General features: G+C 37.9%; 1 protein-coding gene across 1 annotated transcript; it reads left to right on the forward strand.

Annotated features, from left to right (window-relative positions):
* Positions 1-375: 375 nt before the first annotated feature.
* Positions 376-19,890, forward strand: LOC111647268 (E3 ubiquitin-protein ligase RNF31-like). The gene is made up of 22 exons (XM_023396875.2): positions 376-582; positions 1,703-1,908; positions 2,902-3,048; positions 3,286-3,441; positions 3,540-3,596; positions 4,187-4,319; positions 4,901-5,062; positions 5,207-5,357; positions 5,742-5,893; positions 6,335-6,477; positions 7,257-7,499; positions 8,164-8,505; positions 10,362-10,547; positions 10,687-10,893; positions 12,415-12,588; positions 13,195-13,293; positions 14,422-14,511; positions 14,626-14,740; positions 16,192-16,304; positions 17,333-17,446; positions 18,197-18,245; positions 19,107-19,890. The coding sequence occupies exons 2-22, from the start codon at positions 1,705-1,707 to the stop codon at positions 19,205-19,207; spliced, it is 3,138 nt and encodes a 1,045-aa protein (XP_023252643.1). The 5' UTR covers positions 376-582; positions 1,703-1,704; the 3' UTR covers positions 19,208-19,890.
* The last annotated feature ends 872 nt before the right edge of the window (positions 19,891-20,762 follow it).

Consider the following 20,762-nt stretch of genomic DNA (forward strand, 5'->3'; position numbering starts at 1 on the left):
TTTATTCATATAACCTGGTTTATAATTTATCAGATTAATTTAAACTCAACTGCACTGAAATTAATAATTTAACACAAAAAACATTATTAATGTAGGGGAATAGGGCCAAGTGAAAAAGGAGAAGAGCACCTCATCAGCACCACAAACTCTATATCCTCCAAAAATAAAGTTAAATCAGCACCTCTCTAAAACAGTAAGGACGATTTGTTGTATTAACTTTTGCTTTTTGTCTTTACTGAAATGGCAACTTAGTTTATTCAACCAGTGTCAAAGTGCTGCAGATAAAGCAGAATTAAGGTTTTTAAATTACCGCTTTTAATTTGTAGAAATCCTCGCTTTTATTTTGAAAAACGAGCAGGAAGTAGAGCAGAAACACAAAACGTTGTGTTGCAGTTCCGCGTTTGAAGCCTAGGTCTGGAGCTAGCTCCAAAGCTAAACACAGTGAAAACTCAGCGAAGGTGAGACTTTAGTCACTGCTATCAACTTTAAATCACGTTATTTTTAATAACGGCAGCGTATAGACTTTTCCCGCCAGACGCGGGAGGAGGAAACTACCGTTAAAGGCAGCCTCGAGGACGACAGGTAAGTAGTTGTGAAGCTACATTTCTGAAAGTTTCGGTTTCACCTAACGTGAATTATTGTTGTCTGCTTTGCTTTGTATCCTACAAAGTCTAACTTTAACACATCGGAAACTAACAAATGACACCATTAACTGCTGTTAGATAAGATGTTACCTCTAAAAACACTGCTTTAAAGTGTTGTCTTGTCGTGTTTGTTATTCAATATTCAAAGCTGGACAGCTGTTGAGTACTGTAAGTGAAACTATTATTAACCTGGACTTTCCCATAGTAACATCATGTTGTCATATGATAAATTAAAACTGAAATTACTGAGGACACGTTACCCCACAGAGACCCTGCCTTGCTGTTGACTTACTGACAACCTACACTCAGAATAAATGGTTGAAATAGATATTAAAATGTGATTTGATTTACTTCTTTTTTTACTTTACTATTAGCAGAACTGTCAAGCATTTTGGTTTGTTTACGTCCTCACTGATGCTTAAAGCAGAAATGTATGAAAGTTATTTACTATCTTACTAAAGCTAAAGAACAGTGTTATCAGCAAAAGTTAAGCACTCCATATGCAGAAAAATACCTGCGATACTTAATTTTATTGATGAATTATTATTAATAATTTATTTATACTCATTATTCACTATATTACAGGATTGCATAAATTTGAAACTAGAATTTTACTGTTTTAGGAAGTTAAGGTGGAGCTGACTAACTATATTTATATTTAATATGCTGTAGGTTAGTCAATAATAATGCCTTATGTTTTTTAATATTATCATACTGTAACTACTACACATGTCAAATAAATGTAGTTCAGTTAAAGGTACAATATTTCCCCCTTAAAATAACAACCATTTATTTAACTATTCTTTATTGGCTAGGTTAATTATGAATTCATAAAATGTCAGAAAATTGTGAAAAAGACCACAGACCTCAGATTGATTGTTTTGATTGACCAACTGTTCAAAACCCCCAAATATTAAATTTATTATAATATTAAACAGAGAAAAGCAACAAATTCTCACATTAGAGGAACTGGAATGTGCAAATATTAGCTTTTATTTTGTGATAAATTATTTAAACAACGATTTGATCATCAAATTTACGACTTCCCCCTTCAACAGCAATGAGCAGCAGCTCTCCGTCCGTAGAGATGGACGAGGTCAGGAGCAGAGCCCAGTCCCTCCTCTCCTCCTCGGGTTCAGCCCAGAATGTGAAGACTGAGGTCCAGACCATGGCCGGCATCGCTCTGCCTCTGTCGGAGAAGTACCATCACCTCACAGCGGAGGCCATGCTGACGGAGAACACAGCCGACCGCAACAGACTGGAGGTAAAGTTTTCTCTCAACTGATCCTGTGGTGCTGTGTGAAACTTTTCTAACATACGATGAACTGAACCTAAGTTTTCCTAATTTTATTGTGAAACTAAAACCTAAAAGAAGGAATGTATATGTGATGTTTTGTTGCCATTTTCACTTCAAACATCAAGAAAATAGTTAATTTACGTGTGAAATATAATAAAACACTGGCGGATAAATTATTTCAGGGGCAGATGAACCGTGAGAAACATTTTTCTTCCTTCGAAAATATACATGAAGCACCAGAAAATGAGTCTCATCCGTTAACAGACTTGTCTTTATCTACATCTACACCGATTCATTTCTGACCACTAGAGGGCAGAAAATCTCCAAAACTAACTCACAACAGAGTCTTAATACCTTATAAACTACCTGTGTAGATAACAAACAGAGCGACATCGGTATCCCACACCTTTTTCAAGTAAATGAAATCATATTATAAGTCATTTTGTTTAGTTTTAACCGCAGTCTTTATAAAGTATCGACAAATTCAGACAGTTTTTCAGGATTTAAATTTCAAGTAACTGATGTAATCTGCTGATATGTGTTGTGTTTGTTTCTTTAAGATTTTTCCTAAATGTGGTAAAATGTGAAGAAAATTTAGAAGAAAAAGAAGAATTAAGACTCAAAAGAAACATTTTTTTTGACTCTACTTGTCAGAATTTAAATAAATGACACAATCTTTTGAATTATTATGAAATAAAAACTTTTATAAGAATGAAAATTACACAAAAATAAGAAAATAAACAAAAAAATTATTTTACACATTATTTTACGTGTTTTGCCAGAAAAGCTGTATCAACTACTTTCATATTTAGGATATTTGTTGCTAAATCACAGCAACTAATTCACTGTTGGAAGTCAAAAATGTGCGGTTAAATGTTGGTTAACAGTTGACCGTAGCCTTTTTATAGGTGTACTAACCATAATGACATCACTAACCCAGTAACTTTATCTCTGCATCAGGCGCTGGAGTCTTTGAGTAGACTGATCAAGGCCTTGAGTATCCTGGAGAAGTACGGCTGTAACCTGACCTGCCCTGCCAGGCCCAGATACTGGAGGAGCGTCAAGCACAACAACCCCGTCTTCAGGACCACGGTGGACGCCATCAAGGTGAGCGAAGTTAAGATACTTCTGTCTTAAACACATTTCATTGTAATTCTGCTTTGAGTGAGACTTTTAATTGAAGATTGAAGCTTTTTGGTGCAAAATGTGTTGCAGAAATTAACATTTTAAAATGAGGACGCAAGTATAATGATTAACTCACCGGGGCGTATATTGCCAAGATAAAGTGTGAAGGTCGTCCAACTTACTGAAACAAAAGCGCTCAACCCTGATTTCCTCTGGCAGGGAGGGCGGCGAGTCCTCTTTCTCTACGGTTACACCAACCAGCAGATAGATGGCCTCAGTTTCCCAGATGAAGTCAGCGAACCAGATGCTGAGAAAGTGGCTGCAGTGACGCTGGAGGTCATGACCTTACGCACGGAGGTGGACATGATCATTAAGGTGCGTATTCGTGTGTAGTCGGTCGTCTAATTGCTTGATCAGTGGTTTCTGCGCGAGGGATTCAACATATTCCATTTGTTATGTCTCCGTTTGTTTAGGGCACCCATCCTCACCTAGAAACCTTCAAAGACATCCTCCCATTTCTCATGCAGCAGGTCTGTACAAACATTTTCAGTAGCTTTACACATTTTTTGCGCATCTACCCTCATTATTATAATATTACTTCACAACTTGATCTGTAATCTACAAAATAGTTTTTATATTTGTGTGTTGATATTTCTATCTAATGGTATTTCATTGTTTTTAGTCAATTGCTGTATTTCTTATTAAATTTGATCCTGAACATTGTACATTTGGTTTTATTAAATTGATGTTTTATACTGTGGTGCTTTATAGAGTTTGATCCAAGCTCCTGGAAAAATAACAGAATAAAAACATTAACTTTATGTTGATTCACATGTTTTTGTTGAATAATTGTCGCTGATGAAGTTAAACAGAAGATATACCACATTTTACAGCACGCTCATAAAGAGATCATAAAATACATCAATAAATAAAATCAATTGAAATATATATTTTGGGTTGGATTATTTCCAAGGTTTATTTTTCATATTCCTGTATCTGTTCTGTAAATCTTCAAATCAAAGTAAAAACACATACGATCATACACTGTGGTCGTCATACTGAGCTGCAGCCTTCATCCATCCAGTGAAAAGAGGATTCACTGCGATGCTGTTTCCTTTAGGACACGGTGGTGATTGACTGTGTGGCGGTCCCACCGGGAGAGGAGCAGCAGCTTGGAGACAAACCCCAGGTGCTCTCTCCTTCGCCTAAACCCGCCCCGCACCTCGTAGCACAGCCCCTGAAATCATCAACAGGTGAGCTGCAGCCACACCTAACCACCTGCTTTAGCCGTTTGTCGTTTAGAGTCTTTTGATGCCACAAATTTACAGTTTAACCTCATTCAGACGGGATTTAAATAAAGGAGGATGTTGGAAATTAAATAATCACTGGACAGCTTTTTAACCATCACAAAATAACAGGATATTGTCTGTAACTTTATGGGGTCTTGCTCTCCTGACGGCTTCTTTCTTTCATCATTATTGGTTTCCAAAGAAATCCATATGTTGAACTTGACATGTTTCTAACTATAAGATCAATAAAAGCTATTCTGATTTAGTCAATTCTCACACAAACTTAATTTCAAATCAAAAAGTAAAGTAGGTGAAGAAGGACAAGCAGCTCAGACATCCACTTTAAAATACAGGGATGTTGCACTGTACGGGATTTAAATCACAGGAGGACGAGCCAGCTTTAATTATACCTGGGCCGGAGGTGAAAGTGACCCACAGATACTCTGCGGACACGATTCAAGTCACTGACCAGCACAGGTGACGTTAAAATCCCAATATAATTTAACCAGTCACACTGAATATTGGTTTTCTGCCTTTGTCTCCAGGCCCTCTTGCAGCCAGCGAGTGTAATTTGTGTGGCAGCGCCACGTCTCTGGTTTGCCCGTCTTGCGACAATCAAGCCTTTTGCGACGCGTGTGATATCCTCTTCCACCGCCACCCCTCCAGAGCCAATCACAAGAGGGACAAATTACAGAAAACCAACCAGGGTATGTCGCATCACAGCAGGCTTTAAAGCAGGAAGTTTTTCCTGTGGTCTTCTTTTTTTAACTCGTAGTTTTTGTGTGTGTGTGTGTGTGTGTGTGTGTGTGTGTGTGTGTGTGTGTGTGTGTGTGTGTGTGTGTGTTTTAAAGAGAGCTGCAGTATCTGTGGCATCTCTGCTGTCTACGCTCACTGCTCCACCTGTGTCCAGAGATTGTGTGTGAACTGTGACAAGCTCTTCCACTCTCACCCCGACCGCAAAGGACACAACAGAACGATCGTCTCACCTGCCAAAACATCCAGGTGAGGAGGAGGAGGAGGGAAAAAAGGAACTTCAGTGAACTTCACTGGAAACATGTGATGATACTAAACGCCTTTTACTGTCTGGTTCACTCCATCAGAGTGGTGGTGATGTTAATAAGGTCAAAGGATTATATAAATAAACAGTATTAATAGTCCTCCACAAACATTTTAAGCAAGCTTAGCTTTGCTTTTATTCTTTGTACTTATTGTTTTAATTTACTCCTGCAACTTTTATGTTTGTCAAACGTCTCTCACTGGATCACCGACATGAATATAGATCCAGCAAGAAGTTGCAGTGTTAAAGGAGGGAGAGCAGCACATTGTGAGTGGTAGCTAAACTATACCTTTTAAATATAATCGTATTCTTTTTCTGTGGTCTTTCAGTCCCTCTCTGTCGCCCTGGGAGTGCGCTCATTGCACCACAGTGAACGAGATGCGAGCTGTTCTCTGCTCCACCTGTGAACGGCCTCGACTCGCCACGGCTGCATCCACCGTTCAGGAGAGTCCCATGTCAGTTCCTACGTCACCAAACACAGGTGAGACTTCGACACAGAGACGGTGGACTTAATTCATGCAGCTTGTTTCAGAAGAAAGTTAGTGCTGAGACGAAGAGATGAAAACATTTTGGCACTACGATGAAATAGGATTAAACAAATAAAAGTACAAAAAATGGTGAAATAAACAAATACAACAGATGAGAAATACTATAATTTAAAAGATACAACTTTGCAATGAATCTATTCTAAATCTAGAAGAGCTCATTACTTTTCCACCTTAATTTAGCCTGGAGAAGATTACATTTACAAGCTTGTAAACAATCAGCAATAAATCTAAAAAACAAATCACTGGAAAATGAAAGTATAATGTCACGTAGCTGACATGAGGAAACAGTTACTGTATGAAGCGGCGGAGCAGTAACACTGTTGTTGTTGTTGTTGTTGTTGTTGTTGTTGTTGTGCCTGTGTGTGATTCCTCAGAGTGGCAGTGTAAGAGCTGCACTGTTGTAAATCAAGGCAGCAGCATCCTGTGTGAGGTGTGTGAGCGCCCCCGTCTGGCCACTCGGCCGCCCGTCGCCCCAGTGTCGTCCAACCCAGGGTCCCTGACTGATACTGGAGACAAGGTTTGTCTCAGTGCTGCTGTTTACTACCTTCTGAGTCGTTTATGCCAAGTTACTAACAAAATCATCAAGATTTCTACTGAAGATACACAATCTGAATGGAAATGTAAGTTTATTTTATAGTTGTTAAGATGCACAAAGCTGCGAGACTCACAAGAAAAACATAAAAAAGTTAAAAGTGAAGCAGCAGGACAAGACATTTAAACTCCAAAAAACCAGTGTCATGCACTTCCCATTAATCCACAGCTGCTCTGAAACAACTGGTTCATGATTCAATTAGTCTGCTGTCGGAAAATGAAGCAACAATCATTTTGATATCAGTTCAGTTCGGTCCAGATCTTTATTGTCCCACGAGAGGTAATAAATTTTTGCAGCAACACAGCTTAAAAACAAAAACACAATAAAAACAGAATGAGACGATTGAAGACAATAGAAATGCTGGAACTGTGCACGCTATCCAGAATAAAACAAAGGGTGAATAACAAAAGTTTAGACAAACAACAACATGAAGAATGAAGATGTGTTAGAATGAAGAGCATTTACTGCTCAGGGGATCATATTTGGAGGCTTGTATCTCTCTTTTATAACAGAGTTTGATTTACTATAATATGATGATTTCAATCACTGTTGAGGCGACGCTGCTGCCTTTTTTCCTTTTTAATATAGTGTATATTTAAATATCTTTATTTTGGTATTTTCTTTTAAGGCATCTTATATATTTTTTTATCTAAATTTCTTGTCTAAATGTCTTTTTTCCTCTTTCTTTTCTTTCTCTCTCACAGTGGACTTGTCAGTTTTGCACCTACGTGAACACCAAGCCGACGTTGGTGTGTGAGATGTGCAACCTGCCCTGTAAAGACTCTCCTGGCGATTCTCTGCCCGAGTCTCTTCAGCAGACTCCGTCCATCACCAAGGATCAACCTCAGCCCGGCGGGAAGCCGCTGCCGAAGCCCAGAATGAACCTGGAGCTGAAGAGACAGAAGACGATGAGGGACGACGGACTCACCCTCATTCACCAGATCAGAGTTGGTCTTCACACAATTACATCGTAAAATAAATAAAATGCTGTTGCTCTGCTCTGCAGTCAACAGTCAAAGTGAGCACAACAGTGAGCTCTGAAACAATAAAATCTGCAGATCATTTTCTCAAACTATTAAATATTTTAAAAAATGATGAAGGGAAAAGAATTTTCCAGAGTTGACTTCCTCAGATAGTTTTTTTTTTTTTTAGCTCCACCGACTGTCCAAAACTGAAATTTAATTTACTGTAATTTAAAACAGGGAAGAGCATTTTTCATATCATTGTAAATTGAATATATTTCAGGTTTTTGGACTTGAATTGTTTTCAATTTCTCCCGATTTTCTGACATTTTATATAACAAATAATTAACTTTTTAAACAGAGAAATAAGCAGCAGATTATCAAACCCTTATTTATTTGCAGTGGTAAAACACAGAGCATTAATTGTAGGGTGGGATGTGATTGTTTATGTGCTTGTTGGCGCAAAAACAAATTAAACTTGCTGTAAGAAGGGCTGCAACTAAGTTATTTTCATCATTGATTAATCTGCTGATTGTTTTCTTGATTTAATTGATGAATCGTCAGAAAATAGTGAAAAATGTGCAGCAGAATTGATTAAATCCAGAAGTGGAGTCTCCAAACGAGGATTCATTCTGTTTCTTCTCCCTAGGAAGCAGAAAAGCGAGGCGTCAGCCCAGAGGAGGTGTACGCAGCCCTCTGCATGTGCGGCGGCAGCAACATCAACCCCTGTGATTGGCTGACGTCCGAGCTGCCTCACCTGCTGGATGAAATCTGCGCCATGGCAGCGTCCGTCCAGCTAAACTACAGAGCAGGGGATTGTGGGATACTACCCGTGGTGGAGAAAGACGGAGAGGAGTCGGAGGAAAGCGGCCCTAACGCCACAGGTGAAGATGTGAAGCTGTCCAGAGCTGAAGCCAAGCTGGCGTGGTTAGCAGCGGGAGGAGACACCGACAGGGCCGTGACACAGCTGCTGAGAGACCGACAGGTCAAGGTAGGAAAGTTAACCTGTTGACCACAAACACCCAGATACCGTTCTTCAACACTTTCGATCACAGTCACAAACCTGGAAACTGTTTAAATCTCACGAGTAAACAAGAGACTGAACCAAAGTTCAAAGAGACACAAACGTGGTACAAATGTAAGTTTTTCAGTTATCATATTGTTTGTGAGCGTAGAACCAGGGTCTGTGTACTACTACTACTACGACCTGGTTGCCGTGGCGATTGCTAATGGGTCCCGGCCAGGGCATGACTTCACAGCTATCCTGACAGAAAATGAAATATTGCTTTTAGGCCTCACTTTGAAGGTGACCTGTGGAAACACCAAAGACCTTAAGAAAGGCAGTGATTGACGATTGACTAATTCATATGATCAATTTGTTATCAGCTGATTATCAAAATGGTAATTGATTAAATGACTCAAATACTTGAGGTACCATGCCTGAGATTCAGTACCAATACTCAACAACAGTGCTATTTTTGATACCTCACTTAGAGAAATATTATATATTATAATAAAACTTCTTCTACAAAACCTTTATTTAATTTAACAAAAGAAGCTTAAGTTCTCTAATGTTAAATGTTGACAAAATAAGCAGCTGTAAAGGGAACTTTTACTTAATAAAAGAGTCTAAAATGAGCAATAAAATATGTAAACAAAGCTTATAAATCAATATTATGTCACATCATTGTTTACTTATGTTGATAACATTTAAAAGTTCCTCAAAATGCTTTCATACAAAGTTTATTACAGTCATAGCCAGATAATAAATTCTCCACACCCTAATAAATTCTCCACACCTTTATTTTGAAAGAGTTTTTTTACTATAGTCAGAAAAACAGAGAGCGTCGGTCTCTTTGTTCATGCATGGACAGGTACACGGGGGGGTGCTGTGTCTCAACAGGTGACGTGAGGTTGAAGGGAGGTTTTTCTACAGATGAAACAAAACTGTGAGAAAACAGGACGTCTCCTGAGTGTCTCTAGTTTTCTGCCCTTGAAAGATAAAGTCAGAACAAAGAGAGTCTGTGCGGCGCTGGTAGGAGTGATATGTAGGAGTGCTGCATGGCCGCCCTCTTTGTCTCTGGTTAATGAGTAGAGTGCGTAAATTCCAAACTGACATTAAGACAAAAAGGAAACTTTTTAAACCGAGTGCAGAAATGAAGGGTCAGGAAAGTCGTATATCTTCACACAAAGGAGAGTTCACACCGGGGAGGAAGTGTTGATAAAGAGAGAGCTACATGCGTGTGGTTACAGTATTTACAGATATTTTTGAAGTAATTTAGAAACAATCTTTATTCCGATGATTGACCACCACGACACTTACAAGTTCAAGAATGTTTGTTTACATTGCGTTTGTTAAATGACAAATTACTGGCATGTATCTGTGGAAACAAATAATTTCTATCCCCCACATCTGATTTTTAAATGTAATCACGCCTGAATACAAAATTATTTCGGATTTATTTCACTGAAATATTTTACTTTGAAAACTGGAAATCGGAATTTAGAGGGAGGAATTTTCCCTCTTTGAATTTTTAAATGTGTAATTTCAAAAACGCCATTTCAAGCACCCAATATTCATCTTGCCCCAATTTAATGAACTGAATTAAGAGCTAAAAATTGAAGTCATGTCAAATTCTTTTTCCTTACTTTTTGCCCTCTAAAACCAGCATCGGATTAGAGTCAGTAGAGACAAAGCCTGACATATTTGGTATCTTTGGAAACTCGGGACTCACCTGTAGAATTAAGAAATAAACGTTTATGTTTTCTGTGGAAGTATTGACACAAAGATGATTACTGTGAATGTATATCTGTAAATCCCCTTCCTGTTTGTGTGTCTCTGTCCAGATGAGGGAGCTCCACTCTCTGGGTTTCAGGGATGTGGTCATGTGTGAGGAGGCCCTGCGGCAGAGCGGAGGTGAAGTCAAAGGGGCTTTGTCTTTGCTTCAGCGCCCCCTCCTGGAGCCTTTCCACCAGCGTATCTGGACCGACCAGCCCGAGCCGCCGATTGATCCAAAGCACCCGGACAAACAGGTTCGTCTGCGGCAAATGACCTCAGGGGATTTAGTGTGTACACTTTGTACCTGTGCTTTAATGGGAATGACGTGTGTGTAGTGTTTATTTTAGATTCTGTTTTTGACTCCACCTTCTCGTCCTCGCTCGCTCCTCTCAGAGGATGTGCAGACGTCTGCTGGCGTTGTACGACCTGCCCAGCTGGGGGCGCTGTGAGCTCGTGCTGTCGCTGCTCCAGGAGCCAGGCATCACTTACTCCCTGGAGGACGTGGTGCAAGCTGTGAAGGAGTCACATGACAAAGACTTCATCAGGCGTCTCCTCAACAATGAGTGCCCCTGCTGTCTGTCCATCTTTCCCCGCATCAAGGTGAGTCACGGGAACGTTCCCCTGCCAGAGGTTTAAAGATGAAGCTGCAGGTTGTAGGTTCACAGTGTCTGCTGTGTGAGCGCTGCAGCTCGTAAACATTCCCACAGTTCACAATCAAATCCACCATCTTCGTTTTGTGCAAAACAAACACACACACAGTCTAATTCAGCAAATAACACAATCACCGTATTGTTCTCGTCCATACTGAATACACCAGTATTGAGTTCGCTATTCACAAGAAACATCTGTTGATCTCCGGCGACTTTGGCTGAAGAATAGTTGATTTGCATTAAGCTGAAAGGCTCAAAGAGTTGAAATATTCATCAGTCCAGTCCACAGTCAAACAGACAAAACTGTCTATAAATGAAAATATGGAAAGTATTTAGTTCTGTGGCTTCTCTCCCATCCTGAGAATATTTCTGAGCTGGAGCAGGAAGTGCAGGAAGAAAGGTCCAAAATTCCTCCTGAACGATGAGCAGCTCCGATCGGCAGCTACTGGAAGAGCTGGTTTGAGGTTATCGCTGCCAAAGGAACCGGTTATTAAATCCAAGGGTTCACTTACTTTTTCCACCAGCACGATTAATGTTGGATGGGTGTGTTCAATAAATACACAAAAGATGATAATTATTATAATTCGTTTGTTATTAGCTTAAGGACCTGTATTCGTCCACTTAATTGGAGATCAAATAATAATTATTTTTAATTAGATAATTAAAAAAATAATTATTTGGAGACGCTTTCTTTTATTCATAATATCTTCATGTTCATTAGTGGTAAAGACTTGAAATATTGGCAAAATAAAAAATAAATTACATTTGAAGAAAAATAACGGGTTTATAATGTCATCACTTTCGCTTAAGAACTTTTCCCAAATCCATGACGTTATAGAAAATCAATAGGCATGCAGTACAAACTTTTAATAGTTGAGTCATACAGAGAGTATGTTTGTCTGATATGTTATCCTACAAAGTTTGTTGAGGCTCAACATATTATTTGCTTCCGAGAAGTTTTATTGAGGCTGTCAAATGAAATTATATCTGAGACGTTGCAACAACAACCGTATCTGATTTGACAGGGAATGACCCAGTAGTTGTTTAATAAGGAAACAGAACATGCAAACATGTTCCATGCAAATTATTTTAATATACAGTATGCATGCCACATGTTTTAAATTTAATAACACCTCAATCTATACTATCTCATAGATTTTGACACTTCTTTAATCCATCTATTGTATCAAGTTTTATCACCTAATTATAACACAAAAATAAAGTTTATAAACTCTAGATTGTGATACAAGAACTCAACTCTTGTTTTGAAGTAGAGCTAAAATGCTTATTTTGACAGAAAATTAATCAAATAATCATTTTTTGACAAAAATCGACTAAATAATTAGCAAATTGATCAATAATTTGAAGCACTACATATATATATTAGATACATTTTCTTTTAAAAGCAGGAGTTCAGCCATTCATACGCAGCTGTTCATCTCTTCTTTTTCTTGTTCTCTCTGTGTTTCAGATGCAATCTCTGACTTCCTGTCAGTGCTCAGTTTGCCACGAGTGTTTCGGGCAGCACTTCACCATCGCTGTGAGAGACAAACACATCCGAGACATGGTGTGTCCCGTCTGCGGCGAGCCCGACATCAACGACCCAGAACAACTGGACAGCTACTTCTCCACGCTGGACATACAGGTGAACTGAGAAAGAGGAACACTGTGGTTTTTTGTTCGTGTTTTTCCAACACGGGTTCAGATTGACGCGGTTGTCTGCCTCCGCCATGTTACAGCGTTGATGAATGGTGTTTTTGCAGAACGTTATAATGTCACAGTGAAGTTGACCTTTGACCATGTTGGATATAGAATATCATCACTTCATTATTTTATCTGCATAGACATTTGTGTTATACTGCGTCATAAGTAGTGTATGAATCCATGAGTTCATCCTTGAGTCCAAGTGAATGTTTGTACCAGATGTAATGAGATTCCCTCTGGACGTTCCTGATATATCACAAGAACGTTGTTTTATGAGTTCACCGTGACCTTGACCTTTGACATTTCACCACCAAAATGACCCAAATCACCTTTCGTGCAAGTAAATGTTTGTACTAACTTTGAAGAAATTCCCTGAAGACGTCGCTGAGATATCACCAAAACAGCTTTTAGAGCAGCTTTTAAATTTGTGCTCATTGAGTCTTAAAAGCAAATGTAATTTCCTTATTATTATATTATTATATATATTCCTCCTGTTTTGTTTGTGTTTTGCTTTGAACAGTAAAGTAGTAGCATGTTGTTTTTCCAGCTGCGGGACTGCCTGGAGCCAGAGGTGTACGATCTGTTTCATAAAAAACTGACGGAGCACGCTCTCATGAAAGACCCAAAGTTCCTCTGGTGCTGTCATGTGAGTTCCTCCCCGACATCGAGAACCGGTCCGCTTGTTCTTCCCTGTGGCTCTTATCAGCTTCTCACAATCTGATTTCCTCCTCCGTGTGTAATTTGGATACCATGTTTTTCATACTAGCTATTTTTTTTGTTTTTTGCTCCGTTTGGCTGCTTGGAGTTTAATGTAAAGACTTTTTCCTTCATTTAATAAACACACACACACACACACACACACACACACACACACTGTATTTTATTTTGACTCAGTCCAACGTACACAGTCCTGCTGCCACAAATACTCAGTGGAGGTAAATGTGGATTAATCTGCAGCTGAAAATAGTCCTCAGCAAATGCACTATTTCCTCCAGTTTATTTTTAACTGAGCTTTTTTAAAAAACAAACTATATATTTAGTAGTAGTAGTTCAGAGTAGTAGTAGACGGACTGACACATTATTGGTCTTCAAATCCACCTCTTATCTAGAGATGTTTTTTTTCTGGCATTTCCTGTTTACATATCTTCTCCGTTAGGTGGAGCTGAAAGTTTCTCTGCAGCAGATTTTTAGTTGTACCAAAATGAAACTGTGTATTTTATATTTATATATTATACATTCCTACAGTGACTCTCTCCGCTCCTTTACCGATGGTGTTTAACGTCGGAGTAACCAAGGCCCTTTTTGCTTGTTTAATGTTTTTAATTTGTTCAAAGTTTTGATAACTAATTATTTATAGATCAATTATAACCCATTAATAAGAAGAACTTTTGGGTTGCCAGGTTGAGGGAAATCCTCCTCCATCACGACACTTTGATTGTCTTCTCTAAGGGAGACACCTCCAATGGACGTTTCCATTACTTGCCTTTTAGAAAAGTTGGTCACATGCAATTATAAAGGTTAATACATCGTTAACGGTTAATATTCAACACTTCAATAAATTATGTGATTATCTTTTTTATTAAAGAGAGAATGAACGTCAACAAACTCAACGCCATGTGAGCATCAACACTTTTTAAAACATGAGGAGAATTATAAATAGATAAATAAAAACATACACAAATAATAGGAGACGTTTAAACTACACTGGAATATGTGTTTATGATGCATATTTACGTGAAATGATCAACATGTCTCCTTCCTCTGTCTTCATCAGTGCACCTCTGGGTTTATCAATGATGGAGACCAGCTGAAGGTCACCTGCCTGTCATGCCGGAAAAGTTTTTGCGCTCAGTGCAAGAAACCTGTGAGTCTTAGTCCTGATTTTTACCAGTCTTCATCACATGTAGGAGTCATCCAGCTCATCTTAAATCACCTGGAAACTTTCTGAACCGTGAACTAACTTCCTCTCTGGTCCCAGTGGGAGCCTCAGCACCAGGATCTGTCCTGTGAACAGTTCCAGCAGTGGAAGAGGGAGAACGATCCCGAGTACCAGAGGCAGGGCCTGGCCGGCTACCTGAGAGACAACGGCATCAGTGAGGCTCGCCACAGACTTTACCTAAAACCACAACCACAAGTTTCATTTCAGCATTTTTCCCTCTGTTTATACTTCCGTGAACCTCACCCACCACCGTGTTTATTTATACTGTTTCCTCATTGTTCATTGTTGGCACTGAGTTGACCCACTTCTTCAGAGACCAGCGTTTTTGCCCTTTAACACAATTTTCTTTTGGCCTGTTACAAAGTTACATAATTTTTAAGATATTTTCTTTCTACTTGCACAAAGATATGCAGCACTTTTCCTCCCTCTGTCTGATGGTGATTTTTGAATCACTCTTATTTTATTATTTAGTCACAGTGCATAAAACCCATTATCGATTAAAAATGCATTAGGTGGAACAAGTGGAAAATAACTAATTCCATGACGGTACTTTGGTACAATTTTGAAGAATTTGTACTTAACTTGAGGAGAATATTGTAGTATATTCTAAACTTTAATTTTATATCTAAAGTTCCTAAATACTTTTAAGATAAAGGTTGTAATTAATGATTATTTATCGGCCAACTACTCTCTCGATTAATTATTTGATCTACAGTATAAAACACTTCAATCACGAGATCCTAAGGCAGAAAGTAACATCATAAGATATCTTGTTTCTCCGACCAACAAACCAGAACCCATAAATATTCAATTTACTATAATTTAAGACCAAGAACAGCAGTGAATTGTCACATTTCTAGAACCTTGCAACTATCAAATGTGTGGGAATTTAGCTAATAAATGCTAATGTTTTATTGTATTGTTTATCGTTGCAGCTTTATTGACGATTACAGTTATACAAAGCAGTCATCTGGACAAATGCAACATTAAAATGATGCTTACAGGTTATCAATAATAAGGAACCAACAATGTCATTGTATGTAGTAGTTAAAACGATTAATGAAAAGTAGATCAGCACAGAAATAATCCCCAACTACTTTGACAATCAATTAATCGTTGAAGTAATTTAAAGTCAGTAAATGGCAAAACTGATAAAAATTTCCAGTTCCAGCTTCTAATTTAATGCTTTTCTTTGTCTTATATGTTTGTGAACAGGTTATCTTTGGGCTTTTGACCATTAGAGGAAAATGTGACGGGCATGTTTTCACTATTTTCTGTCATTTCACAAACATTTAATCCATTAGATTAATTGAACAGTCGTTAGTTGCAGCTTTAATCTTATAGCACTCTTAAGGATCAAGCTGTGTTGTAATTATTTTTACTTTTGATGCACTAGGGATTTTTAAAGGTTAGAAAACATTAGATCATGTTTAGTTCAGTAAACTGCTCAGACTTTCTGCGGAAAGTCATCACCGCTGACTCATGTTTTCCGATACAGCTACCCTGGCTCATGAAGCTCTTGTTGTTTCCTAAATGAAACAAACGCTATTCTTTACGCAATATTTGGAGTAAATGAATTCACGAGGATGTGGTGTCCTCTTGCAGCCTGTCCTCACTGCAGGTTCCAATACGCTCTGACGAAAGGCGGCTGCATGCACTTCAGCTGCTCCCAGTGCAGGTACCAGTTCTGCAGCGGCTGCAACAACCCCTACCACAAGGTGAGATCGGCAAAAAAAAGAATCACAGTTTGAACCTCTCATTGACCAAAATACATGTTTTTAATGCAGTCCTCCGCTTGTTTTATGTGCTATTCAAGCAGTAATTGTTGGTATTGGAAGAATCAATATCTTTGTTTTCAGAGACACTGTTTTGAACATTTCTGACCTTCTAACATCAGCAGTTAGGTGCAGCAATGGTCATAATAATAACTTTATTTGTATAGCACTTTTCATAACAATGGTTACAATATACTTATAATTGTTAGAGCTAGGTGTCATCTACATTCATTTTATCGTTGCATGTATATTGAAAACAAGAATGGACCAAAAACTGAGCCTTGTGGCACACCACAGGTAAAATGGGCATTGGAGGATCAGGCATTACCGATCTTCTCCTCTCTTATGTTGGAGCATACATTTGAATTCCACCACTGCCATTGTGAAACATCGCATTAGGTCATGTGTGGATCAGTAATTTGCTCGCTCTTTCTGTGGAAGAGGAGGTTCAGATGCTCACCCACCACCGCTGACTCATAGTTTCAGATTCAGCTGTGCTGCCTCACATAGAGGTAACACTTCTCTAAAAACAAATTAACATGCATGACCCAGAAGGTTGTTTAAAATCACATGGTATTTTCAGCATCCTTAAAGACTCTTCTAACCATCTGGATGAGAAAAATATTTCATCCAATGAATGATTAAAAAAGACAATTTTAACCCATTTCCCTAGTTGTGACCGGTGAATTTTCTTGAGAGAAACAGATGATTTCTTCTGTGACACAAACTGGGGCTAGGTTGAGATATGATTTGAACAAGCCAAGGGCGAAATCAGAGATGCCAACCCACTTCTAAAGGTGATTAAACAAGTTGCCATGGTTCAATCGTGTGAAACGCAACGCTAAGGTCCAGTAGTATCTGAACTGAGCAGTCGTCAGCATCAGCAATGACCAGGAGACCGTTTATAACCCAGATGGGCGGTTTCTCTGCTATGACGAGATCTTAAATACAATTTTGCTTTTCTCTTGTAGACGGGATGTAAAACACCCCAGTGCAAAATGACTGGTCTACACGCCCATCATCCTCGCGACTGTCTCTTCTATCTAAGAGACTGGGAGCCGCCCAGACTACAGGCCCTGCTGCAGGTGAGGATGTTGTTCCAGGTTAGGGTCATTACCAGGGCTGCAGCTAACCATTGTTTTCTTGATTAATTCATCATATAGTGTCAGAAAACAGGTTACATATTTAAATGGGTTGTTTCATCTGAACATCAGTCCAAAACCAATAATATTTCATTAATTAGCACAGACTAAATTGTCAGTATATTTATGCACTTGGTGAGTAATTCTAGGCCTTACCATCCCTACTGGTTTTCATTGATATGTTTCATGCTTAAGCCAGTGAAATGGGTATTAAATTTCATTTTGTGTGGTATTAAAAAGGTCTTTAAAAGTACAAAGAAAATCAGCTAAACCTCATAATCTGAGAAGCTGGAATCAGAAAACATTTGGAATTTTTGTTGGAAAAATTGTTGATTGACTTTCTTTCTGTAGAACAACATTTCAGGGTTACTCGATGACATACCATAGTAACTAATATAAAAATGTTGTTTTCACTTATGCCTTGGCCGACATGCCCAGTTTTTGAAACTTCCCCGTGTGTTATGTCCTGCTTCAAAAACCCTGTTTATATGTCAGATAACAGTTGTAAGATATCATCAAATTACATTTCCTTTAGATGTAAGCTCCTGCTGGAAACTGTCTCTTACTTGACAACTGAAATTTTAGATCTCCTAGGATTTCTAGAGTGGACAAACCTAATTTTGTTTCATTTAATTGTAGAATCATCAGTTTGGTTCTAACTGAGGCCTTAACTTTCCTTTTCTCCCCCCCCAGAGGAGCGGTGTGGAGTTCAACACAGACCCTTCTAATGGAACTCAAAGTGGTAAAACAGCTTTTCATTCATCAGCTGAAATCATCTTTTTCCTTGTATAAATCTTTCATCATGTGCAGAAAATATTTCATTTGATAAATTTCCCCTAGGTTCAAACATATCCTGGAAAATCTGGAATTCAAACAAAAATGTGATTAAACTTTTTAAACTACATTTTTAAAGTTGCAATCTTTGTCCTTTAACTTTTTATTAGTTTAATGAATTGACGTTTTCCACGTTATGAGAACAGCAAGCAAGAAACAAACAAATATCAAACAGACAAAAGAAAAGAGCAGACATGAGGTCATGAGATGATCAAAATACCAAGGCAAATTTGCCTAATTTAAAATGAAATATTGCACATTACATATTACAGTAGTTATGAAAAGTCTGTCCAAGTCAGAGGAATGTGAGTGTTATACTGACACTAAAACCCAGGAAAGACTGCATAGAGGGAGAAGTCCAGAAGACGTGAGCATGATCAACCATAATTACTGCACATTCCCTCCAGCTGCGTAGTCAAGTGCTAGTTTGTTTAGACTTCTGTTTGGAAGTGATAAAAAAACAAATCAAGTTTTTTTCTATCGGAAGTCTCTCCAGGTCTGGGAGTTGGTGGAAGATGACTGTATTTCCCAAGCATGCAGCCACATGTCTTCAGTTATTTCAATGTCCAGTTCTTTTATCCATCGCTTTTTCACATAGTCTGTAGTGTCCATATTCAGTGATGTGATGCCATGGTATCACTTGCGTATGAGACCTTTATTGTTTTCCTGAATTGTAACCATTAATATACAATCTGTTTTAATTCAGCTGTTGATGCAAAAATATTTTCTTAAATCAGTAATTGACTTTGTTCTCTCCTCTCTGAACCAGACTCTTGTGGTGTAATGGAGCAGAAAGATGAAGGAGGTCAGCAGACTGATTCACCGTGTGGTATTCAAACACAGCCGGGACAAGCTGGGCTCTGCGAGTGAGTGTCTGACACTACTGCTTCTGTGTCTGTGATCTGCCTGAGATTGACAGACACAACAGCGATGGTCTATAGATGGTCTGTTTTGTCTCTTTTAACATAGTGGAATTTAGCACAAGCTTTTCAAGTAGATAGATGAAAAATTGTGTATTTGATTAAGTCTATCAAAACATTAATATAACTCAACACTATGCTTCAGTACAGTGTGCTCAGGTCTCAGGTCCAACTGGTAGCTGATAAATGCTCCACTATGTTTGCCATCTAGTCTGTACAGGTGTGTCTGTCTGATGCTAAAATGGTTTAGTATAGTATGTCACAAAAATGCCATAGTAAAGTATGTAAATAAAATGTCATACTATAGTATGTGAAAGAAATGTCATAGTATAGTAAGGCATAAAAATGTCAAAAAAACGTCATGTTATAGTATGGCATAAAATGTCAATAAACAACTTAGTATAGTGTGTCATAAAAATGTCCAAAAAACAACTTAGTATAATAAGGCATAAAATGACAAAAAATAATAGCATAGTCAGGCATAAAAATTTCAAAAAAGGACATAGTATAGTATGTCATAAAAATGTCATTGTGTAGTATGGCTTAAAATGTCAAAAAACGTCATAGTATAGCATGGCATAAAAACGTCCAAAAAAACGTCATAGTATAGCATGGCATAATGTCAAAAAAAAAAGTCATAGTATAGCATGTCATAAACGTCAAAAAAAACGTCATAGTATAGCATGGCATAAAAACGTCAAAAAAAACATCATAGTATGGCAAAATGTCAAAAAAAAAAGTCATAGTATAGCATGGCATAAAAATGTCAAAAAACGTCATAGTATAGCATGGCATAAAAATGTAAAAATAAAACCCCCCAAAAAACGTCATAGTATAGCATGGCATAAAAATGTAAAAAAAAAACGTCATAGTATAGCATGGCATAAAAATTAAAAAAAAAAACGTCATAGTATAGCATGGCATAATGTCAAAAAAAAAAGTCATAGTATAGCATGTCATAAAAACGTCAAAAAAAACGTCATAGTAAAGCATGGCATAAAAATGTCAAAAAAAAACGTCATAGTATAGCATGGCATAATGTCAAAAAAAAAAGTCATAGTATAACATGTCATAAAAACGTCAAAAAAAACGTCATAGTATAGCATGGCATAAAAACGTCCAAAAAAACGTCATAGTATAGCATGGCATAAAAAAGTCAAAAAAAAAGTCATAGTATAGCATGTCATAAAAACGTCAAAAAAAAAGTCATAGTATAGCATGGCATAAAAATGTAAAAATAAAACCCCCCAAAAAACGTCATAGTATAGCATGGCATAAAAATGTGAAAAAAAACGTCATGGTATAGCATGGCATAAAAATGTAAAAAAAAACGTCATAGTATAGCATGGCATAAAAATGTAAAAATAAAACCCCCCAAAAAACGTCATGTTATAGCATGGCATAATGTCAAAAAAAAATCTCATAGTATAGTATGGCATAAAAATGTCAAAAAACGTCATAGTATAGCATAGCATAATAATGTAAAAAAAAAATGTCATAGTATA

The sequence above is a fragment of the Seriola lalandi genome, unplaced genomic scaffold, assembly GCF_002814215.2.
Source record: "Seriola lalandi dorsalis isolate HSWRI2012SDOR001 ecotype SW California unplaced genomic scaffold, Sedor1 jcf7180002054984, whole genome shotgun sequence".
Lineage (NCBI taxonomy): Eukaryota > Metazoa > Chordata > Actinopteri > Carangiformes > Carangidae > Seriola > Seriola lalandi.

Coding starts and splice junctions, on each gene's coding strand:
- LOC111647268 (XM_023396875.2), top strand. CDS start 1,705: ATGAGCAGCAGCTCTCCGTCCGTAGAGATGGACGAGGTCAGGAGCAGA. Junction 5,063..5,206: donor ATTACAGAAAACCAACCAGG/GTATGTCGCATC, acceptor TGTGTTTTAAAG/AGAGCTGCAGTATCTGTGGC. Junction 16,305..17,332: donor GCAACAACCCCTACCACAAG/GTGAGATCGGCA, acceptor TTTCTCTTGTAG/ACGGGATGTAAAACACCCCA.